Source organism: Mus caroli, chromosome 13 (assembly GCF_900094665.2).
Source record: "Mus caroli chromosome 13, CAROLI_EIJ_v1.1, whole genome shotgun sequence".
Taxonomy (NCBI): Eukaryota; Metazoa; Chordata; class Mammalia; order Rodentia; family Muridae; genus Mus; species Mus caroli.
The window spans coordinates 12,374,714-12,400,525 of record NC_034582.1 but is presented as its reverse complement, the minus strand read 5'-3'; the positions used below and the strand labels follow the sequence as shown (position 1 = coordinate 12,400,525).

At 37.9% G+C, this 25,812-nt stretch overlaps 1 protein-coding gene across 4 annotated transcripts in view; it reads left to right on the top strand.

Moving 5' to 3' along the window:
• Window positions 1–25,812, top strand: part of Sugct (succinyl-CoA:glutarate-CoA transferase) — a 778,692-nt gene that overhangs the window by 693,968 nt on the left and 58,912 nt on the right. The window contains exon 14 of one of the 4 annotated variants that reach the window (XM_029468350.1): window positions 16,960–17,004. The exons of the other annotated variants lie outside the window; for them this stretch is intronic. Coding sequence (XP_029324210.1) covers window positions 16,960–17,004 — 45 coding nt within the window. The remainder of the gene's footprint in view (window positions 1–16,959; window positions 17,005–25,812) is intronic. 4 annotated transcript variants of the gene reach the window in all.

Below are 25,812 nucleotides of genomic sequence, written 5' to 3'. Positions count from 1 at the left end.
GCATGGAAGTGTAAGCCGAATAAACCCTTTCCTCCCCAACTTGCTTCTTGGTCATGATGTTTGTGCAGGAATAGAAACCCTGACTAAGACAGCCTCTAATAGGGTCCTCCCCAAAGAGGTCTTTCATCTCGCTGGCCAGGGTTGTTCCTGGATGTGTTATTTTCTTTGAGGCTGCTGTGAATAGGAATGTATCCAAGATCTCTTTCTGTGTATGTCTGTTGTTGGTGCCTATAAAAATCACTGATGTTTGCAAGTTGTTTTTGTATCCTGACATACTGTTGAATATGTTAATAGTTTCTTTTTTATAGTATATTTTACTAGATATTTTCTTCTTTTACATTTCAAATGCTATCCCCTTTCCTAGTTTCCCCTCCAAAAATCCCCCGTCCCCTTCCCCCTTCTCCCTGCTCTCCAACCCACCCACTCCCACTTCCTGGCCCTGACATTCCCCTATACTGGGGCATAGAATCTTCTCAAGACTAAGGGCCTCTCCTCCCATTGATGACCGACCAGGCCATCCTCTGCTACATATGCAGCTAGAGACACGAGTCCCACCATGTGTTTTCTTTGATTGGTGGTTTAGTCCCAAGGAGCTCTGGGGGGCACTGGTTAGTTCATATTGTTACTGCAGACCCTTTCAGCTCCTTGGGTACTTTCTCTAGCTCCTTCATTGGGGACCCTGTGTTCTGTCCAATAGATGACTATGAGCATTCACTTATGTATTTGACAGGCACTGGCATAACCTCACAGGAGACAGCTATATCAGGGTCCTGTCAGCAAAATCTTGTTGGCATCTGCAATAGCGTCTGGGTTTGGTGGTTGTTTATGGGATGGATTCCCAGGTGAAGCAGTTTCTAGATGGTCCTTCCTTCAGTCTCATCTCCGAACTTTGTATCTCCTTCCATAGGTATTTTGTTCCCCCTTCTAAAAAGTATCAAAGTATCCACTTTGGTCTTCCTTCTTCTTGAGTTTCATGTTAATAGTTTCAGCAAGGTCTCTGATGGAAATTTTAGGATCCTTTTAATATAAAATCATGTCATCTACCAATAGGGATACATTGACTTCTCCTGTTTGCTGCCCTTTAATTTTCTTTCTTTCCTTCTTCTTCCAACTAGTTCTTCAATATTAAAAACCATCCAAATAGTGGATAACCTTGTCTCTTTCATGACTTCAATGGAATTGCTTCATGTACTTCCCCACTTAGGATGATGTTGGTTGTGGGTTTCTCCATATGACTTATGTTCCCTCTAGTCCTCCTTTCTCTAAGACTTTCATCATGAAAGCCTTTTCTGCATCTGTGAGATGGTTATGTGCTTTTTGTCATTAAGTCTGTTTATGTGAACTTATACTTATTTACTTGTGTACATTGAATCACTTCTTTACCTTCTGGGACAAAAACCACTTAGTTATAATAGATAATAAGATAATCTTATTGATATATGTCTGTATTTAGTTTGTACATATTTTATTGAAGCTTTTTCAATGTATGCTCATTGCAGATATTGGCCTAGAGTTTTTGTTGTTTTTGTTGATGTCATTGTTCTGTCTTTAACTGGTTTTCATAGTAGTGTAATACTGGCTGCATAGAAGGAGCTTGGAGGTCCACCTTTTGTTTATCTTCTGTTGAATAGTTTAAAAAGGATTGTTGTGGATCTTTGTTGAAAACCTAGTAAAATTAATCAGAAAATCTGTCTGGGACTGGAATTTTTTAGTTGAAGGGCTGTTTATTATTGTCTCAATGTCCTCATTGGCTATGGGGCTTTTAAGTCACTTTCTTTGCTTTAATTTTGGTGGCTTGATTGAGTCTAGAGATTTGTGCATTACTTTAGGTTGTTCAACTTAATGAAGTATAGGTTTTAAAAGAATTCCCTCAAAATATTTGGAACTTTTCTGGTGTTTGTTATACCATTTCTCTGTTCATTTCTGAATCAAAGGCTTAGATTCTCTCCCTCTTTTGCTTATGATCACTTGGGCCAGGGTCTATTGATTTTGTTTACCTTCTTTTTTATTTAATTAGATATTTTCTTTATTTACATTTCAAATGCTATCCAGAAAGTTCCCTATACCCTCCCCCTGCCCTGGTCCCCTACCCACCCACTCCTGCTTCTTGGCCCTGGCATTCCCCTGTACTGGGGCATATAAAGTTTGCAAGACCTAGGGGCCTCTCTTCCCAATGATGGCCGACTAGGCCATCTTCTGCTAAATATTCAGCTAGAGACATAAGCTCTGGGGGTACTGGTTAGTTCATATTGTTGTTCCACCTATAGGGTTGCAGACCCCTTCATCTCCTTGGATACTTTCTCTAGCTCCTCCACTGGGGGCCCTGTGTTCCATTCTATAGATGACTGTGAGCATCCACTTCTGTATTTGCCAGGCACTGGCATAGCCTCACACGAGACACCTATATCAGGGTCCCTTCAGCAAAATTTTGCTGGCATATGCAATAGTGTCTGGATTTGGTGGCTGATTATGGGATGGATCCCCTTCTTAAAGAGTCAGCTCATAGATAAATTTATTCTTGGTATTTTTTTATTCTATTTCATTGTCAGCTCTAATTTTTATTATTTCTTGCTATCCATTGGATTTGACTTGCTTTTCTAAGTTTTTTATTTGTATCACTAAGTTATTTATGTTCTCACTGATTTTCTCTTTTTCCTTTTTTTTTTATTAATCATTTTGTTCATTTACATTTCAAATGACATCCTCCTTTCTGGTTACCCCTCCACAAAACCCCATTCCATCCTCCTCTCCTCCTTCTCCTTTGCCCCTATGAGGGTGCTCCTCCACTCACTCACCCACTCTTGCCTCACCACTCTAGCATCTCCCTATTCTGGGACATCAAGCCTCCACAGGATCAAGGGCTTCCCCTCCCACTGATGTCAGAAAAGGTCACCCTCTGCTACATATGTATCTGGAACCATGGTTAATTATACCTTAGTTTTCTTTGTAAAATCTCTTGGCTATGGTCTTTCCTCTTCTCATCCTGAAATATTGCTTCCTATATTTGCCTGTAGTCATTTAGGACTTGGGCATTGATTCAGGTATTTCATGACTTTCAGAATTTCTATTGAGAAATCAGCTATTATTCTGATGAGTTTTCTTTTATATGTTGACTTGTGGTTCTTCTCTTGCAGCTTTCTCATATTATTTCTCTGTTCTGTATATTTAGTATTTAACTATGATATGTAGCAGTGGGTTTCTTTTCTAGTCTTGTCTCCTTGGTGTTCTGTGTGCTACTTGTATCTGTTTGGGTATCTATTTTCTTAGTTTGGGAAGCTTTCTTCTATGATCTTGTTGACTTGGTTTATGCCATTTCCATGACCTTCTTCTCCTTCATCAATTCCTGTAGTTTAAAGGTTTGGTCTTTCCATGATGTTCCGTGTATTTTGTATGTTCTTTCCTTGAGTTTGTCTATATTCTTTGCTCATTTCTTCTTGATCCTCTATGTTAGCTTTGAATTCTAATGGATTCAGTCTACTTTGAGTTTTGATGGACTCATTCATTCATTTATTCATTTCTATTTAGTAGTAAATTCTATCCATGGAACTTTCTATTTGGGTTATTGAAGTTTTTTAACCCTATCTTCAATTCACCTTGAGTTCTTTTCTGTGTTTCAAATCTATTGAATTCTGTTTTAAAATACTGCATTGTCACAATCATATCTATCAGCCTTATATGTGTGTTTTCTTCTCCTTTAGTTCATTCTCCTTAAGTTTATTGACCTTTCCATTAATGTCTTCTTTAAACTACTTGAATTCTTTGGTAAAGTTCATAAACTTTTTTTTTTTTTAAATCATCCTCTATCCTATGGTTCATCTAGGTAATTCTCATTGATAAACATTTCTATAAGACTGGTGAATTTTAATCAGGAGGGATAATGCCTTGATCTTTCATGTGTTTGCATTTTTTCAATGAGATCTGGGTATGTGTATTATTTTGTTAATCCTGTTGTCTCATGTGGACAGAGATAGTTAGTACCAGATCAAAGAATTTTAGAGCTTAATTGGACCTAAATATTAAATATGGCTCAGTTGCAATTAAGTTACGTAGACATAGGGAACTGGGCTGGTGTGCAGGATGTGTGCTGGTTCAAGCCTGAAATTTTGGAGTAGATTTAGGCATTCAGAAGTGTTGTGGAAAGAATGATCAAATAGATCTAGAGCCTGGCAAAGCATGTGCAAGATCTGGCTGGATACAGAGGTTAAATGTGATGTAGTTTGGGGGGGTGGGGGGAGGCAGCGGAAAGCATGCTGGTGTTAGATTAGAAATGGGGGAGGGGGGATGGAACAGGCAAAGGTGGCCAGTGGCTAGACTGTGCAGGCAAACTAAATGTGAGGCCTGGATTAGATATGGAGATCGGAGGTGTTTCATGAAGGCGAGTATCAGATGAACTCAACCAGATAGATCATAGAAAAGGATATTCAGTGTCTAGGTGGTGGAGGGGTTGAATGTGGTCATCAGTTTTCCTTTGTAGACCAGGCTGTCCTCAAATTCAAAAATCCATCTGCCTCTGCCTCCTGAGTGCTGGGATTAAAGGCATGCGCCACCATGCCTGGCATGGTGTGTATAAGTTTAGATAATTAACAATTACTTACCATAGCTACTAAATGAGTAAGTCCTGAAAGGGAGTAAACTAAGAAAAAGATGATATTCTTAAAACTTTATGATCTATTAAAGAAGAGAAATTGTTCTAAAATAATTATGTATTACAGTAAGTATGAATGAATGAGCACAGAAAATTGAGAGGCCATCCTTTCATGTTATTTTATGGGAAGCCTCTACAAGTGACCCTGTCATGTTTATAGTCATTTCCTACTTCAAAAATCATTAGAGGATATACACTTTGTAAAGGAACTTTCAACTTGCTTTTGAAAACAAGGGGGACCACTCAGCCTGCCAGTGGCTGTCTTGATCTGTCTGCTCAAGCACAACTCTTCATAGTAACCCTTTGGCTCCTAAAGAATCTGTCAAAGTCAGCGTCAGCAAGTAACTCTAATAATAGCATGTACTTTTCCACTTATCTCCCTTCCTCACTCCCCAAAGCAAAGTCAGGAGGGAAAAGAGTTACATTTTTCCTGTAGCTTGGCTTCTATATCTTTCTGGCTACCAGGTGAGATTCTGCACCAACTCAGACTGCGTTCTAAGTTCCTATAGTTTACACATCAAAGTTTGTCTTCTCTGAAGAACAATAGCTTTCTGGTGTTTCCTCCTCTTCTTCCTTCTCCTCCTGCTCCTTCCTCCTTTTCCTGCTCCTTCTCCTCTTTTACTTCGTCCTCCTCCTCTTGTTTCTCTTCTTCCACTACCACTGTGATGGTTTATATATCCTTGGACTAGGGAGTGGCACCATCTGAAGGTGTGGCCTTGTTGGAATAGGTGTGACATGGTTGGAATGGGTGTGTCACTGTGGGTGTGGGTATAAGATCCTCACCCTAGTTGCCTGGAAGTCAGTCTTCCACTAGCAACCTTTGGATGAAAACTCAGAACTCTCAGCTCCTCCTGCACCATGACAGCCTGGATGCTGCCATGCTCCAACCTTGATGATAATGGACTGAACCTCTGAACCTGTAAGCCAGTCCCAATTAAATGTTGTTTTTTTTATAAGACTTGCCTTGGTCATGGTGTCTGTTCACAGCAGTAAAACCCTAACTAAGACAACCACCATTACCACCACTGCCACCACCACCACCACCACCACCACCTTCTCCTCCTCCTCCAGTTCTCTCTTTCTCCTTCTTCTCATCTTTTGTCTTTCTTGCATGAAGATTAACAAGTTTGAGCTAGTAAATATTTCATTACCTAACGCTGTGGCTGTTGTCCTACAGCATCATAGGTGATGGATAGATCATCATCATTTACACAAGAGTTAATCATGTTGAAATATTTTTCATCTATGGGATTTTTGCAAGTCTCCTTTATAAAATATGTTTGCTACTTACCAACCGATAAAAAATTAGTAAAATTATTATGAATATTACTATTTGTTTTATACTTTTATGTGATGTCCTTATGGACCGGAGGCCTAAGGGTCCTACATCTACATGTTTTTGATTAGTTATTTTTACACTTTCAGTGCATTTTCTCTTTTAATGCCTCTTTCTAATTTATCATACATTTCTCTTATTGTCCAATCAGCTGAAACAGTATTGGGATAGTGACAAGAACTGTTTTTAAACCATGGGGCAATTGCTTTAGATGATTAGCAGCTCACTGGTAGGGAAAGCTCATGGTATTTTAGGCCATCACTTTGCCTGCAAAGATACTTTTTGCATGTGTTCCAGCTTTTTGTAAATAGCTGAGCTCTAAATAAGTGAAGTGTTTCTGTAATTCCATTTGAAAATTTGTGTGGAAAATTAAGGTATGTACCCCTGTGGAGAAAGTTAAGGTCAAGTAATTCATTCCTGAATGTGAATAGTCATAAGGAGGCGCACACAGTCACACAGGAGGCTCAGAACTAGTATTAACTAATCAAATTGCTCCCAGAGGAGTCTTCACTTCCTAGGTCAGTTCTTAACACTCGCCATTGATGGCTGAGACCTCCAAATGCTTGCTTAGTGAATGGACAGAGAAACAGGAAATTAATGAAAATGGATGGTATAAATCTGTTTTATACAGAAATGTCTTAAACAACTGGTGTGAGGGCAAAAGGCACTTCATCAGATGTTAGCATTGCACAATACTGCCCAATTCTCAGGGAAGCTAAATCTTTTGGTTGCTATATTATTTCTTTTCTTAGCTTAAGATTCACTGGCAATTGTGTAAGCTTGTGATTATATCAGCATTTTGCAAGTCAGTCTTTTTTTTTTTTTTTCTATTTTAAAAAGGGTTAAACTACCATTTCTCTACAGGGAAGAGGAAAATAAACAATTCTGAAAAGTAATATATCTACTGGTACTCCAACATTTATTGCCCGTAGACTGGTTTTGACCCTGGCAGGAAACACTGTAGTGCTATAATTTATGTAGAAGAGGACAATCGGTAGAATAGTGTATATTTGCCTGCCATTTTACCTTTGTAATTATTGATCAGTTCTGTAACATTTACAGATGTTTGTTTACCAATAAATTAATTTGTTACTTTCTCAGTATTCAGTTGGGGGCTGGGATGATTACAGCTTGTGTAGTTTCCTTCTATTTAATCTTTAGATGCTATATAGGAACCTGTAGGGCAAAGGAATTGAGTCTTCTAGGATTGCGATTACATTTTGGTGATGACATTTATGTAGAAGTTAAAAAAAAACTTTGAAAGGAATTAGGAATTTTATAATATATAGGCTTTTCTCACATTTTCACTCTTTCAAACTACCTAAAATACCACACCTGTATAACGTAACAATGGAAACATTTTTGCTAAAAGGAAAAAAAAAAAAAAAACCAAAGAGATTTGGTTTGAATATAAAGAATGATGAGTCTTGGCTGATGATGAATTTGGTGGACATTGTTGTGTTCTGTAAGTAATGTTTAATTTAAATGGGACAGGTTTCAAAGGATCCATAACTTCTAAATAAAAAAACAAAATGATGACTGAAAACTCACCCATGGAATTAAATTCTTGTTCCTGGGAATTGTATGTCAAAGTAACCTCACCCATACACACCCCACCTTGGTAGTGTTTTGGATTCAGAGCCACAGAGAGATTGTTCTGTGGTATCCAGGTAGCCTAGAATTTATTACCCCCCATCACAGTCTCTGGAAGAAAGGAATGATCTATCAGCATATGGCTGTAGTGGTGAGTTTTGGCTATACATATCTGTGTTCCTGGCAGATATATTAATGAAAGACACACACACACACACACACACACACACACGCTAGCTTATTTTTAAATGCCTTGGCTACCTCAAAGGATGAGCACTCCTAAACCTTCCCTTGCTACCTCAGACCCAATCAGGAAAATGGCTAGTGGCCACTTACCCGAAATTTCAGGTGGCTGGTTGACTTTATCTCCCATATAGTGGCCATCCTTCTTCCCCTAGTCCTGGCGATTCTGCATTCCCCTTTGCATCCTACCTGAACAACTCTAAGTGTCCTGCTCTATGCTCAACCATTGGCCATTGGCGTCTTTATTGATCGATCAAAATCCAATTGGAGACAAGGACCTTCAGCATCTGGACATGCAGATTCCCGATTGAATCAAACCATTAGAACCAATCTCCAGCATACGGCTTACAGTAACATTTGATACGTTTGCACTTATCATATCTGCTACTACTAGGTTTTTTTTTTTTTTTTTTTGGTAAGGGACAAAAAGAAGTATTAAATAATACCGGTAAAACACATGCCTGAACATTCTGCAATGAAAACCTTTGACAGTACCATCACACTGACTATCTTTAAGGGTCAGTGAAGAACTGTGCTCAAAATAAGTTAAATGGCCTTGATCTACCCATATTACAGAAATTACAAAAAAATAGTTTGTTTACTTTGTCCTTGGTCACAGGCTTATACAGAAGGTTTAGGTAGGAGGTGAAAGCACAGTTTGTTTTTTGACGGGAAGATGTGTTTTCCACATTTCCAAAAGCATACCTAGTTGACAACACTATATCTGTATATAGGGTTATATATTATGCCATATATAATTTCATACCATATATATATATATATGCTCTATACATTTATATTATGTTATATTATATTATATCTGTATACCTCTAGTTATATAGGTATATCAGTAATCACCAGCTAACACACTCCTATGTTCTGAGGCACACTTTGTATAAGGTGCTTAGTTTCCTCTACCTTGCTAGGTAGGTGTTTGTTGTATACTTTACAGATTTAAGAGTTAAGATTTAAACTGCTAAAGGGAATTGTTGAGTTCACACATCTACTATGACAGAATAACTGTTGTAACTGATGAGAGTCTGAATTTAAAATGATTTAAAACACCTACTGTGGTTTTTCTAGGAGAAAAAATTGGTCTGGTTTAACTGGCCATCCCGTATACCTTTTAGAAGTCAATCTCACCATATTACACTATCTCTGGCTTCAATATAATGTAAGTGAATTATTTCATCTCTTTCCATGGAAGTAGATATAAATCAGTACAGGTATAGTCTTCTAAATTAACTTAAAGAAGCTGTAGCATAAAGCCAAGTCATCATGAATTAGAGGGAGGCTCTCCAGACATATTCTGAATCTAAGTAAATGATTCAACTTCCACACTCTTATTTTATTTCCATACCTATTTCCAAAGTTGCCTCATGCGCTATTTGTTCTATTGAGACATAAGCATATTGCCTTCCCCTGACAAATAATCTCTGGGCTTCTTACTGGAGGCTGTCCTTATCACAAATTTTTGCTTACTCCTGGTAAGGCATTTTCAACTTACAGTGAAGTGTCTATCTAGTACCTGCCCTGTTCTACCACTGTGAAGTCCATGGGGAGTTGGGTGGGGGCAACAAGACAGACCTTCAAAGCCTTTCAATTTTAAAGTGTTACTTTATCTTAATGGACATGTGATACAGTAAATAGTTATGGAACACAAAGAGATAATATGATGTTCAAATGCCGGTGTTCTATAATGATCAAACCAGGGGAATTACTATATCCATCAGCTGCTATTTGACAAGCCCAGGGCCTACTCATTCCTGCTGGGTCTTTGAATTAGTGAATCCTTTATAATCTATCTTGGTTTCTCAGCTGTCAAGATTTGAAAAAAATAAAGCAATCTGCATACTTGCTCAGCAGGAACAGCCAGTTTATTTACATGGAAATAAATACAAAATTTGTCCTTTAAGGAGCTATGCTTTATAGGTTACATCACATAACTTACTGGTTGCTTTTCTGTGCCCCAAATATAGTCCCTCCCCACCACAGGAAAAACATGCCCTCCTCGATTTTCTTTTTAAATTTTTTCAGATTTTTTTTTTCTGGTGCAAATTACCAGACCTTGTGGAACTTAGAGGTCACAGATTTTATATTAGATTTACTTTCTCTATATTATTTTATTTTAAATTTAAGCACCTCTATTTGAAAGGAATATTTCAGGTCAGTTCACTTTGTCCTCAATTTAAACATGTAGCACTCTAAAAAGCACTTGTATATAGATTTAAAGGTGGTGACTAAAGAATTCTAGCTAATTTCCTTGTCCTAACTGTGGCGGACAGTGCTAATCAACCCAAGCTCTTTCCCATCAGACCTGTATGCCACTTGATTTTAGAGACTCTGGTTGGCACAAGACTCTAACAATCTTCTGGAGATTGTGGGCAGGAAAAAAAAAATCAATTTGTCATCCATAAAATAATGAATCATGTAATAAACAAAATATGTTGATTTTTTTTCCTTTTCCGGGAACACCTTGAAGTTTTAATGAAAAGGTACATTGCAATGAAAGGTTCTGACATTCTCCCATGCTCTATGACTGATAAATATAATTTTATCTATAAAAATATTTTTGGAAAGAAATGAAGGTTTGAATTAAAAAAAAAAAAAAACACAGCCACAAGGATAATAGATAATGTACTTTCCCTCGTAGACAAGTTCTCACTGAACTTCATATGGAGAGGTATGTCATCAGCCTGGCCCAGATATGACCCTATGGGGACAGCCACTTAGTCCCACTTCCTTGTTAGCAGAAACTAAAAGGTGCAGAATGGAAGGCCAGGCCAGATGGGAGCACTCATCTTTTCCACGAACATCGGGATTGGGTTAGCACATTCCTGTTGTGTTCAAGAAAATTGGTGTTAAATCCCTAGTGAGTGGCCACATTTCTGTTAAGTTCCTAGGACAGTGCTTTTTATCAGTTCTTTTTTGCTACCCTTATTACAAGAGTGAGTGGTACTAACCATGATTCTTTGTACTTGCTGTGATCCTTCATGGTAATGTTTAAGGAAATCGTTGAAAGTTCTGTAATGTACCTTAGCCTTACTAGGAGTTACTCTCTTCTCAGAGGCCTGGCTGTTGCTGGTGGTTTTAAGGAAGCAGGGCCTGCCTAGGACTGGAAACAAGGATTGGACTAGGCCAGAAGCTCTTTAATCATTTCTTTGGGGGCCTTTGTTCTCTTGAGGCTCTCTTGGTTACAAGAAACAGACATGCACTTAAATTGCCTCACGTGAAGGAAGAATTATTCAAAGTTTTTGTGCGGGAGAAGCTGAATGACCAGCTTCACTGAGAACAGTGCTGAGCTGCAGCATGGCCTTGACATATCGGTCTTGTAATCTGGTGCTGTAGCCATACTTGCCCCTTCCTTTACTATCTGGCTTCCTCGGTGCATTTGGAGTCACTACCACTTCATAAATATAGCACAGTCTCTATCCTTAATGGCCACCCAACCCTGTTAACTACCACCTACCTGCTGAAGTGGCCCCAGTTAATAAGTTCAGGGGCTGTTTATTCCGGTTCTCAGTTCTGTAGAAAGGACCCGAGAACAACTCATTGTGCAAAGACGGACCATAACATCACACATACACAAGTCCAGAGTTTTACTCTGCTGGAGTCAGGATGCTGTCAGTTTAATCAGCTGTTCCCAGGAGTTGCCAAAATCGTAGTTGCCTTTCCTAGTCTCTTTGTTTTCTGGGGCTTCCATTACCTGTGGAGGTGTGAGAACATGATCAGTAAGCCTGGGATTAGGACCACAGAGTCTCCTTAACTTACTTGAGGGTGTTAAAGCAATACAATGGCCATTTCTAAAGCTGGCTCCAAAAGACTAAGAACAAAATTAATGTTTAGGAATTCTACCTATGACTTTTAAGATTTACAACTATTTTCATTTGACAGAAATAGAATCATTTCAGAAACATTAAATGTTCCTATAATTATTACTATTTGCTATCATGATTGAATGATTTGGACTGTTCTCTTGTCACCCCAAAATGAGATGAGAGTAAAATTATCTCTAGAAATTATCAGAAAGTAACCCAGTGGATTACAGGTTTCCAGGCTGAGAAACTTCAATTGCGTTATAGAGCTACCTTTATATTGCCATTGCATTATAGATATAAATTCTGCATTTCCTGTTCCTCTGCCTATCCTGCTGATGAGATGAATTTTTAACAGTCCCTTGGGATCAGACCTGTACTTGATATCAAATTTGAAATATTTTGTGAGATAGTATGCTAAAGGTTAGTGTACTTCTGGTAAGATGGCACTTTTGAAATCTCTTGCCATTTTTTTTTTTTTTGGTCTGGCTGGGTGGTGTATGTTATGTGTGGGGTCCAGAACACTCTATCTTCCTCTGAGATGTGGACAGTTCTTTTTTTAACTGGCTAACAAGTCCCTGGGACACGAGTCACTGCACGAGCTGGTGCTAGGGTTCTAGAAATGTGACTCTAAGCCTGGCTCGTTATGTATAATACTGTATGTACAAGAGGATCTGAACTCAGGTCTTCATGTTTGCAGAGCAAGTACTGTATCCACTCCACTAAGCCATGTTACCAGACTCCTATATGATTTTTACTGAACACAGATAAAGACTATATCACAGTCTATTTATCCAGCCTTTTCAGTTCTGATGCAGGCGTCTTAGGACTGTTATTATGTACACAGACCAAACTCCCCAGTATAGAGTGGGTAGTACCATTGTGAGCAGAGATCGTAGGGAAAAAAATCAGGCAGATTGATGGGGGAGTAACAGGAGCTTGCACTGAGTGGAGCTTGTTCTGGCTCTGTTGATAAACTGGTCGGTAAGAAATTCACCTAGCTTCTTTTTAGGACACCGTTTCCTCATCTGCAAAATAGCCATCAGTTTCTTTCATAGTCCCCAAGGATCCATGAAAAATTTGCTTATTAATAATGGGAAGAATGCTTGTAATGTGTAAATATTTCCTAAGAAGAGCTGGTATCTTTCCTCTCGCTATAAGATTGGAGCAGCATCTCTTCTGCTCATCTGTAATTTAGTCAGCTTGTGTACATACTGCATTGCATTAAACGCTGAACTCTGATCCTCATGTTTAAACATATTAAATACAAAATATGAGTAGTGTAAATTGTATGAAACACTTTTGTCTCCCACTTGGAGTCTCAGCAATGCCAGGTCACCAGAAACATTACACAGATGCTGCCAAAACTAAGTGGATGTCTTTCAGACTGTGATTGGCAAATGGCTCTGTGGCAGAAGCAGTAGAAACTCATCGCACACTATTTATTAGTGGGCCAAGGAAGATGGAAGGTGGGCAAGGACTAAAGGAAATTGTTTAGTTTATTTGCACATTAACTTTTGTAATGCTACAGAACACAGAGAGGCGTCACTGATAAGAAACTCCAAGTTTGAAAGTTTGCATTCCCACAATAGCTTGGCCTCTGTTTGCTGCCATAAAAGAACATCATTTTCCCTCCCATCAGACACAGTTCTAAGACGGGCCAGTTCTCCATTCGAGTTGTGGGGAAGGGGGACGTTATTCTTTAACTTCCAGTATCACATTTTACATGTTGTTCTTTTATTATAAAAATTTGAGTGCCACATGATTGGGTTACTCTATCCCACAGAGCCACAGAGGAACTCTGTGCAGGCTGCTCACTGGCATCATCACATCTCACTATTCAGCTGCCCATCTATTAGTTTTCTTTATCCCATATCTTAATGTTGGGGATGAACAGTGATTTGCAGCATAAGCAGAAAGCCTCATGGGGATGAGGATAGGAATTGGGTGTGTTTATAGGTCCTGCAAGCTGTGGACAGGATCGGTGTGGTCCTTTAAGCTGTAGATAGGAACTAGATGAACACATCAGTCCTATGGGATATGGACAGGTGCTGGGCAAGTGTGCAGGTTTTATGGAACCTGTAAAGAAGCTGGGCAGGTGTGTAGGTCCTATAGGTTGTGAAACTCTATAACTTGCCCTGGTCATATCATGCTCTGTTCTATTTTGGCTGAGACTGGCTTTGTTTTTAATTTCTGAAAACTTTCACCATGATTCTCCAAAGTCTTTAATAGTTTTTCCTGGGAAAAGTTGAAAAACTATAAAACAAACTCCTTGAATTAGAGTAGAAACTAATGAGGAGGTAAGTTTGAAGATGGCCATGCTTTGGTTTCAGTTTTCAAGAGCTGTAAGTGGACACAGAGAAACTTAGCAGCTCTACTTATCAGTGACTCCTCTGTTCTCTGAGAGGGGGAGATTTATGGCATCCACAGGGGCTAGGGCCACATAACCCAGTGTGAGCTTACAAGGCGTTAGCTCCTCGATGCCAAGTGAATTTTGGAAATGATTCTCCTTTGCTGACAGTCCCCTCATTACTGATTGTGTGGACTCATTTATCAGGCATTTCTTAAAATAAACCGTTCATTTATACTAATAGGACTTGGCAGCAAGAAAAAATTGGCAGGACTTGGAGTTCCTAGTGTGCCCTCCCTTTTTAAAATTGAGTTGCCTTTAAAAAAAAATTAAAACACCAACATTGAGGAGTTTGAAACATTTTGAGATAACAATTTTCAGAGACCAGCATGGAGTTCATTAAAGCAGAAACAATGCCATTATAAATCTTCAAAATGGTAAAGAGGAAATGTTTTCAAAGATACTTACCAAAGGACACAATAAGTCTGCTGTCGCCTACTTTGTCCTTTCCTACTCTTCAGGCATGGAACTCCTCTTGTGGATACGTGTGTTCCTATTTTTGGCACCACATGAGCTTTTGACGAAAGGTAGCTCACTTCTCCATGGGGTGTTCACTCTCCTCCTTGAAGGCTAGATCAGCTAGCTGCTTCTCTTCGTTACACACAAGATATGCTGTTCATCTACAGCCAAGATGATTCTTCTCAAGGCTTTCTTAGTTCTGCTCTGGGCTTCTGGTACTAAATTTCCATCTCATACTTCCCAGGAATTAAGGGACATTAGTAGAACTGACCACCCTTTTCTCCCCCCCAAAACAAAAACAAAAACAAAAACAAAAACAAAAACAAAAACAAAACCAATAGCAATGGAACTCACAATAAAATTTAAGTTCCAGTTGACTCTTTTGACTCAGGAAAAGTTTGTCAGCTCTGGGAATAAAAAAGGCCAAAGAGACTCCAACAAGTGTTCAAGTGCATTCTTGCATGTGTGAATGCAGAGGCATTTGATATACACACACACACACACACACACACACAACTTGTAACACACCATATAGGGATGTGCTTTTAGGTAACAGAGCTATGTGGGTCACATTGTGTGTTGAAACTTGAGACCACATAAAAATGATGCACATCACTGTCTGGGGGTAAGTGAAATCTTTACAAGTACAGAGGTCTGCCGATAGATGTCTCTAAAAGGGGTGCTATGTACGAGGTGGATGGAACTCCAGTGCTTTCCTACCCTTGAGTTAGTGTCTGAACTGCTGCTCAGACAACTTGTATAGGTGGCTATTGAATAACAAGTGGCCGCTATTCTCTTTATATCCTTTTTACATTTGCTTTAGAGCTTGTTATTTTGGAAAACTGATCCTTATAGTAGACAGTTATTTTTCTGAGATTTATATTTTGAGGTTTATGACTTCTGCCCAAACTTTAAGAAGGAATAAATATATTAGTTAATAATAATGCTATTGCATTAAGAGTAATAATTACTTGGTGGTGATAAGTGTGTAGATTTTTTTTTTTGCCCTTTACTTTCATTAATATTTCCCTAAAATTTACAGTATTACCTTAGTATTTTAAAAGTGATTTTCGAGAGAAGAAAGGTAGATCCCTTAATTTTTAAGTGTTATTAAATGTTGTTTTTCCATTTGTTTTTTCTTCATATACACAGGAAATCAGTGTGTAGCATTCTCCTCATTCCCCTTTAATTCTGCTTCACTGCATAGCAGAGACTTCTCAATACTTCAGTCCATTTCTGCTAACCTGTTGCAGAAAGCACATAGTGGGGCCTGGGATAGTTCTGCTGTGCAAACCTGAGGACCTTAGTTTGGTATCGTGGTGTAATGAGAGAATTGACTCCTGAAAGGTGACCTCTATCACATACATACACACACACACACACACACACACACACAGACACATACACACACACACACACACACACACACACACACACACACACAAGTAACCAAAATAAATTAGAATATTTTTATGCTTATGTTGAGACACTATCACAGAGACAGGATGAGTTCCCAGGAGAGGGCATATGATTAGAGATGAGGATGATAGAAGGTAGGCTCAGGGACAGCAGATTTTTTCACACCCTTTTTCTGGTCATAGATTCTTGTTCTAGTGATGAACTTTGAAAATTCCTAAGAATGTCTTCTTAAAGAAAATAGCCTTCATAATAAATTACTAAGAAAATATACTAACTCAGTGTATGGGTGAGAACAGTGATTTAGGCTAGAATGTTACTTTTATTTTATTAACATGAGGTAATTATTTTTGTTATTGATATTTAGGTTTTGTCTTACTGAGGAATGAACTCAGGACTTCACACATACCAGGCCAGCAGTCTACATCTGACCTATACCTCCAGCTTCTGCTTACCTCTGAAATCAGAGATCTTTTATTTACTTGGCATACTGTGATGTACCTTCCTGGGAAGTTGGATGATCTAGTCCGATGCCCTTAGTATGACCCACAGCCTCAGGAAACACACATAAAATGATTTTGTTCTCCAAATCAACTGGATTCTGATCTATCAAAAGACAGAAATGGAAGATTCATCATATTTTATCTCTCAGTATTGAGCCTGGACATATGATTCATTAAAATGCTTATTTCCTAATTATACACTGAATTAGGATGTGAGGAAAGTTTTTGAAGTGTTTGTGTATTTCTATCCTTGCCTTTGTACTTTCCTCAAAGGTTTACCTAGTATGGCATGCTGGTTGGCTGGTTGGTTGGTTGGTTGGTTAGTTGGTTGGTTGGTTGGTATCCACACACAGCACAGTTAAAGCCTGACTGCAGAGCAAACACAAGCAGGTTTTTGGAACAAATGTGGGGGAAGGGTGGTTTCAGAACTTAGTTCTGTTCCTCTCATCAGCATGCCTTTGTACTGGGGAATGCTTACCTTCTTCAGCTGGAGTTCCCCTTGGATGGGCTAATTGCATTCTTCTCATTTTCCTTTTTAGTGTTTCAAGTGGACCATTCAGAACTGCTGAGGTCACCCTCTTCTGGTAGTTATTCTGAACACTTTTACATCATTAACATCCTACATGACTTGGGATTACATTCAGAGAACTAAGTCACTTACCCCTGGAAGGGACTCTTGTAGACTAATCCCCCATTAATACTCTGAATTCTTCATCTCTTGAGCTAGCGTGTGTCCTTTTTATGACCCCTGTATAGCTTGTCTTTTCTGTAAGAGGAACTGGAGAAGAGAATCCTTTTAAAACAATTCTAATACTTAAATGACTTACAATGTCCTTAATAATAGCTTGCACTGTATCATCAGACATGATTACTGTATACATAGGTAGTAATAGACTCAGGTGGCTAGAAAAACCAACACTGAATGAAGTCCCAGAACCTAAAAACTCACCCAGAGCTTGTGATTTTTGTTACCTGAAACCAGTCATTTAACCACATGGAAACTTTGTTTCATCACTGCCCTAGGAATTATGGTTCGTGTATTGTAAAAAATAGACAGTACTAACATCCATACCCATGGTAACTAACAGAGATAATCCTTTATGCAATTTCTGGGTAACAAAATATATTGTAAAAACCAATTATAAGGAGACATTCTGAGTATGGTCAGCAGGCATATAGATTTAGTAAATCAAATGTATAATAATCTCTGTTCTCACTGGCTCTGCCCTAGATAAATTCTATCCATTTATTCCTGAGGAAAGACACACTGCTACAGAGTTCTCTTGAAAACACAAAAGGTTGTGTGTCGATGGACTGGGTAGGAGTATCTCCATTTTTCATTAATTCATTTTAGGTGAACCAGCCATGAATTCATTATCATAATCAAACAACTCTGACAGTTGGGCTGTCTTCCTTTATCTCACAGCCCAGTTATTACATTATTTTCAGTGTAAGTAAATCTCCTAAGTCCCGCTGGAAGCATCTTCATTCTAGCTAGAGAATAGGAACTTCTTGTTGCAACTTCTTTAGACTAAATGGTAATGATAATTTAGGATCAATCCAGAAAAGTCCTCCAAGGCTTGCTTGTGATGGCTGGGAACATTCACACTAGAAACACTTTTCCTTTTATTTGTACGATATATTATCACTATTCCCAAAATAATGTAATAACACAAAGAAAAATGGTTACAGGAGTAAAACAAACAAACAAACAAACAACAAAAATACCTGGATGTAACAACTTCTAAGTCAGTGGGCTTCATGAGCGAAAAATTATAATTGTTTTACAATTTAGCAAAGCCACTAGGGACCTGATTGTAATTTTGTTTTTAAAAATCTGAGTTTGCATAAGACCTTGAGTTTCCTCATAGAAAGTCAGTAAGTTAAGTATTGATCAAGGGCTGAGGAAACTGGAGAGCGGTATCTCAGACAGACATGATAACAGCAATATGCAGAGGCTGCACTCCACAGGAATGACTCTGCAAGTGACAGAAGAGAGACCACTATTAGTGAAGGTATGGATGGTTGATTCCTGTGCAATATGCATTATAGCGTGTACTTTCTGGCACGTGTTCAACATCACATTTGATTAACAAAGAGAAGTGGTTCTCTAAGCTGTTAGATTGGGCTTATTATATGTTATTCAGCAAATATTTGCTTGACAGTCATTTCTTACTTTAATTACAGTACTGATAGGCAAAGATATTCATGGACTAGAAACCTCTGCCTTAGCAGAAGCAATCCTGAATTATTTTGCTAATTGTATTGCTCTTTACCATACACATAATTGAAAGAGCCTTCAGAAGCAGTTGCATATAGAAAGAATTGTATTTGTTAATGTTCTTCCCATTATTGTGATCAGGTACCTGACAAAAACAGCCTAAGGAGGAGCTTGTTTTGGCTTACGGAAGCGGGATGTAGTCCATCACAATAGGGAAGGATGCAAGTAGGAAAGTGAGGGACTTCTCACACTGTATCTCCAGTCAGGAAAAGAAGGATGCTGGTGCTCAGGTCAGCTCCTCATGATAATCCACTCTAGGGCTACATCTATCTCATGGGTGGTGCGAGCACATTCAGGGTGGATCTTCTTTCCTTAGTTTAATCTTTCTAGAAATGGTCTCATACACACTGAGAGGTATTTGCTTGCTGGTTCAAGTCCAACTGAGGTGACCATAACCAAAAAGAATAGATCCCTATAATAAATGAAACTCAAAATTGAGTGCATATGGCTCGGTGTAAAAATGTATTGCAGAGGTAGGTTTAAACAGTTAATTGTGAGCCTTCATGAAAAATACAGGCTGCTGGTGACAACGCTGGAGTCTCTGAAGATGCTTCTTGCAGTGGAGGTTAGCCCTTTTATGTTTTGGATCATTATGAATGTCACTGGGATTCTAACCTGGGCCATTACCATTCTTTGGTACCTGCTGGAAAACATTTGCAGCACTTTTGAGTTGAGAGACTCTAAATAGCAGGAATATTAGAGGCCAGGAGCTCATATAAGAGTATTAGGAGTAAACAGAAAACAAAGATGGAGAGAATCAGATCAGAAAAGATCTTCAGATCCAAGAGTCAGCCTGCCAGTGTGTTCTCTAATGTATCTTTTTGTCTTATTTATCCAAAGACAAGTGTTAGCTTGACAAGCAAGGTTTCCCGGGTGTAACTGAAATATCACTCTTCATGCTAGGAGAGTCTCAAGTTTGAAAGATAGAAGACAGCTGATAAATACCACTAAAGGGAATACCAGTATTTTCTAATAAAGGTATTAAAAACAGTTGTCCTTTTCGCAAAAGGGTAAAGAAAAACCCAACAAAACAGAAAGAGCCAGCAAGTAGTTACAAACCCTCATATCCTTCTAGGCAGTGATGCAGGTGACTTTCTCTAGGCTGCTAGGCTACTCTCAGCCTTCTTTGATGCTTGGCTCAATTGAGAATGGCTCTCAGCTGCCTTTTCCATTTACTCTTGAGGAGGAAGGGACCTAATGAATTTTGTTAGTTTCAGGGGCTTTCTAAAACTATTTTGAGTTGTTTTCTTTCTGTTTTAAGAAACTTTCCTGCAAGATGAAGTGTTTCAATCTTACAAGCAGCTACTACATAGTGTATACACATGACCACATTTTAATAACTGGAGGAAACTCCTTAGTTCTTTCTGGAAGTTATGAAAATCAAATCCCTACATTCAGCTTGGTTCGCTCAGTTGTTAGAATGTAAGTTTGCAGCACAACAGGAGTTTGACTGAATGGAGTCCAGAGATAGGAATAAAGATTTGGTGAGAATTAAGGCCATGCTATGATCCTGTCCTTTTAGTTAGGTTTACTCTAATTTTATCCAGTTTTTCCTGTTTTAAAGTTTATTTGATATATATTATACATATTTCTGGCATATAGCATAATATTTCAATGTATGACTATGGTACATAATAATTTGGTCAGATTCTTTGGCAAATCTTTCACCTCAAACAGGTTTTGCTCAAGAAAATTCAAATCTTATTCAAAGCTATTTTGTAATACATAACTGAATGCTGTTAGTCATGCACTTCTGTGCTTATGAACATTAGAATTTATTCCATCTGACCAGATGCACATTCACCTCTAATTTATTTATAATCACAGGATAAGCACAGCAGTTTAGACATTCTAAAAAACACAGAATTGATCGTATTGTAGTAAAAATCAGTTAACACGATTTATTTCAATTTATATGTATGAGTGTTTTGTCTGCAATTATGTCTGTACACCACTGTGTGCAATGTCCTCAGAGGTCAGAAGAAAGCCGTGAGTTCCTTGGAATTAGTTTTAACCAGTGATTACTGGTTATAGCCACATGGTCGTGGTCATGAGCTGCCCTCTGGGTACTGGGAATCAAACTGGGGTTCTCTGTCAGAGCGGCCTGTGCCTTCATCCACTAAGTAGTCGAGAAGATTCTCTTTAACAAATCTGTGTGGGTGATTCACTATTTCTAACAGTGGGAACATCATTGGAACTTTTTGTAAGATAAGGGAAACTTTATGTCCACTAGTTAGCAAGTCGCTCCTCCCCTCAGCAGTTACTAACCATCAGTCTTCTGCGGGATACCCCAGGTGAGTGCACGCAGGACAGCCAGCTGTGACTGGCTTATTTTGCCTAACATAATTTCTTCAAGATTCATCCATATGGCATGGATTTCCAAATCCATTCAAATAATATCACAGAATTTTCTACAGTAATTTTCTACACACTTCTATATGCATCAGTCCATCAATGGGCCTTCGTTTTCATATCTTACCTATTGTGTATAGTACTATAATAAACACCATCTGGCTAAAATTTCTTTAAGGTCTAGAGCTCAATTCCTTCATATACTGAAAGGTATGTTTACTTCACTATAAGGTAGATTTTTGAGTTACGTCTTTAAATTATGCCATGTAATTCAGAAAATGACTAGTTTATTTTACAATTCTATTGATTAAATCATGAAAGGGCCTGACTTTTGTACCCCTGAAACATTGTGACCAGACTGTTAGATATCTGAATTAGTTACTCATTCTCAGTGTGACCAAATCACCTGACAGAAAGTAACCTAAGGAAGGAAGATCTTTTATTTTGACTCATGAAAGTATAGTCTCTCGTTTTGGGGAAGCTAGGTGCTTTGGCGGTGAAAGTTGTTCATGTGTTAGTGGGTTAGGAAGCAGACAGACTGGGAGACAAGTATCAAAGTCATGAGCCCTTGAGAGCTTTCATACAGACAAAGCATAACAACACGTAAGGTTTGTACAGCACTGAATCGCATTTATACTAATTACCTCATCCACTGCATATAAGATGTATGGTATATAAAATGTGATGACGGTGATTTCCACTTTTGATAAATATGTAAATAAGGAAGCTCAGAAATGCCAGGAAGTGTGTGTAGGTTCTCTTGATTAGTAAATGCCGCAGAAGGAGTGTCTCCTCCTAAGAGCTGTCTTCACAATGTGTGTCTGTCTGTGTGTGTATGTAAAACGTAATGTTTCACAAATCATAATTCTTGTGACAATACATTTCCAGAGCTGAAACACAGTTTTAACTGTATACTAACTTTAAAATCCTATTTCTTAGAAGCGAGTAAGTATGTAAAGAGGACAGTTTTCCTAAAATACCCTTTATATGATGACTTAACACAGATTTGAAGGGCAGAATTAACATATGATAGAATAATGGTAGAGTAGGTGACAGAAATTATTTTCAGCTAAAGAAAATTAATTTTAAGGGCATAGTAATCTAATGCATGAATACTATTACCCCACCTTCACCTATGACTGTAAATTAGTCTAAATTCTGATCATCAAAATATGCCCTGGAAGAAGCTGGAATTGTTACTAATAGTTGTTTTAGAAACTCAGCTTGACTTATTAGTATAAGTATAGTATTAATGTAAATACTGAGTGACCATATGTGGTAGAGTCCTGCTAGTTTTCTTTAGACAACAACTGCTGTAAGCAATTAGTTAAAATAGTGTTTGATGTGGTCCTTTAATTTGTCAGTCTCAGAATATTACAAATGATGGAGAGGACTTACTTGAAGATTTGAGGCCGTAGAACTTTTTCTAATTTGCTTGCAGCTGGAAGCATAATATGCCTAATGCTACCGGGATAAAGAGGCCCCCACAGATGTTAAAGAAAATACAAGACCTATTTTCATAAGTTTATTAAAAATTTCTCTCTTTTATAAAATTTAGAATTTCTACTTACCAAATATTTATAGTATTTAACATAAGGAGAATCTGCTATTTACACTAAATGTATCTTTTTCCTTTTCAAATAAAAACACAAAGGTTGTTATGATAAAAGAAAGACCACTGGATTTGTCTTCATCAAGTATCTATCACTGAAAACATGACTCTATGAAGTAAACAGATATGTTTACTTAAAGAGAGAAGCAAAGTAATTCAAAATTGAAGAATGTTTCCCCTTGCTGGTCTGGCTTATCCAGTGTCCCACTACTTTCCAGAAATTGAACAGTGGGGTCTTAACCTGTTCATGGCTGTGGATGTAGCTTAATGACTTGAGACCTAAGATGCTAACTAGGCTGACCTGTTATTCTTGAAAGAATCCATAAGGGTACACGTTTGGATTTTGAGAGCAGGGCAAAGTTTGAAGAATAAATTGTCTAACACTGTTTCCATAGGTCCAATTCAAACAAACAGAATGTTGGAAAGGTTCTGCTGTCACAGCCAATGTTTAATAGAGACAGGAGGGAATAAAAAATGAAAATATTATTTCTAAATTTACATTTTGTCTTGCCTCAGTCCAAATTCTTATTGCTAACACAATCCAAAAATATACTTAAGGGCTCACCTGTGCTGCCACTCCACTGTTGTAAACATTTTACTGAAATGAATCGTTTTGTTTCTGACAGACGTTTTCTTTGGAATTAATCAAATATGCTAGGAATATAGTAACTAATTGGCCTTACACATATCTCTCTTCATTCACTTTCTTTTTTCCCCTCCTAATATGACCTTTCCCTCAGAGATCATGAACAAATGTTTGGATCCTGTGTTTCTGGCCCCCTCCTCCCCTAACATCTTCGTTCCCCTAGACTATTTCATTTCTATTAGCATATATCTCCATATGACTTTATCTGATTATATAAAAATCTAAGAAGCACAAATCACAGCAAACATATATCAGTTTGCAATGACTGTTTTAATTCACTTAATATTGTTGTCAAAATAATATTGTTGTATTTCTTTTTCCCAAAATGACATGACTACATCCTTCTTTTTGGAAGAATAAAACATTCCATTGTATATATTAATCACATTTTCCTCATTCTTTCTGTTGACTTGACTTGGAGTCGTTCAGATAAGTATTCAGGAGAAGTATAGCTGGGTTATATCATAGATCAACTGCTATGTTTTGTGCAATTTTTTTTTTCAGAAATGTCTGTATTATGTAGACAAAGAGAACTCTTATATGATACTGGTGGGATGTATAGTACTCCAGCCTCCATCAGGTTTCATCAAGGCAGTTTGATTTGAAAATGTCAGCTTTCCTAGGACTGAAGGTAATAACATCACAGAGAACTCAGAGAACAATCAAACTGGAATTCCATTGAATCACCTAGGGAACTTTTAAAATTGAAGATGCCTTTTCTGGAGTTTCTAACTTAGGAGATCAAATGTAGTCTGGGTATTTGTAATTTTAAGAGCACTTAGAAGGCCTAACAGATGTACATATTTGATAGCATCTATAACTCTAAATCCACATAACATTCACAAATGCTTCTTATTCTGACTTAAAAAATAAAAGGTTTAAATAGTTCTAGTGTTTTTTTCCGGCATTATGTGTATATTGGCCCTTGTTGAAATTTCTGTTTCATACACATTATGTGCCTCTCTGCTTTGGAGAGAGATGTTGGGGGCAAGAAATGGAAGGTTGGTGTACATCTTTGATGTGGTAACAGGCAGTCAGGCTCCTCAGACACCTCGATAATGATGAGTGATGGCTAGATACTCAGCTTACCATTATTTTCTCCATTAAGCCTCTTTGTTGTATAGGCTTTGTTCTCATAATTGTCGAATACTAACTATGTGAAGTTATTCTCACTGATGGGTGAGTGGCACACACATTTTAAGTTCATTTGCACTGTTAAAAAGTCAACTTTCTGTTTTATCTCATAGATAATATTTTCTGTTTCTCCAGTGTTGGATTTAACCTGTCTTTTGGACATTGGTATGTTAGACTACATGAGTCTGAGATTTCCTGACTTTGATCGATTCTAGAAATGTTTTGAAATGCCGACCCTCTATTATCTCCCCAGAACCTAAACTATGTGTGTACTTAACCGTATCACCTTAAGCTGTATGCCTTCTCTTTTGTTTTTCATAGTTTAAGTCCTTATTTTGGGATTCTTAGTTCAAGCTTGAAAATCACCATCTTTTCAGCCACATGTGTCTGGCATTCAACCTGTCCATTGAGTTTTTAATGGTAAGGCTATGCCTCTTCCAGAAATTAAGGGTTATAATCACTTCAGCGACTTATTTTATTATTATATAATTTGCATAACTTTGATTTCCTCTTATTTCATATTAAGTTTACATAAAGAATCTAATAATCATATAGGTAATGTATTTCAAGATTTGATTCTTTCTGATTTCTGGTTTTCTATCTCTAGTTTATAGTGACATATTTCTAGATATTCATGTGTGCTTGTATGTGGGTGTCTATATGTGTGTGTATATGTGTGATTATACATGTATTTGACTCTGTGTGCTTCTGTATATTTTTGTTTATTTGTGTGTATATTTATGTATACATGTATTTCTGTGTTCTTGTCTGTGTGTGTTTATGTGACTGAATATCTCAGTCTCCCCTCTGTGTCTCTCTGTCTGTCTGTCTGTCTCTCTGTGTACGTGTGTGTGTGTACATGTGTGTGTGTGTGTGTGTGTGTGTGTGTGTAAATGTGTGTTAGGTCCATTGAAACACTGTATGTCTTTGGGGCCTAAATTTTCATACATTAGTTTGTATTTGCATCTGACAGTTTGACACTGAGGACACTATGAGACTGATAACTCCTTAAACTAGTCCCTCCTAGAGTATTGTGGTTACCAAAGTGATATTTACTCATGATTCAAACTTATATGAAGACTGGCTTGTGGTTCTAAAGAGATTTATTTCTTCATTTATCTCATAGACTTAGATTAAGACTCAGTTTTTCACTTTATTGCTTGGGAAATGGATTCTGTTTCTTTCTTTTCAAATTTTATGGTACCTAGTTTTATGAAAGTAGCTCAAACATGACTTCTCACCTAGCACCGTTCTTTTTTTAATGTTCTTTTTTAAATTGGGTATTTATTTCATTTACATTTCCAATGCTATCCCAAAAGTCCCCCACACGCTCCCCCACCCACTCCCCCACCCACTCCCCCACCCAC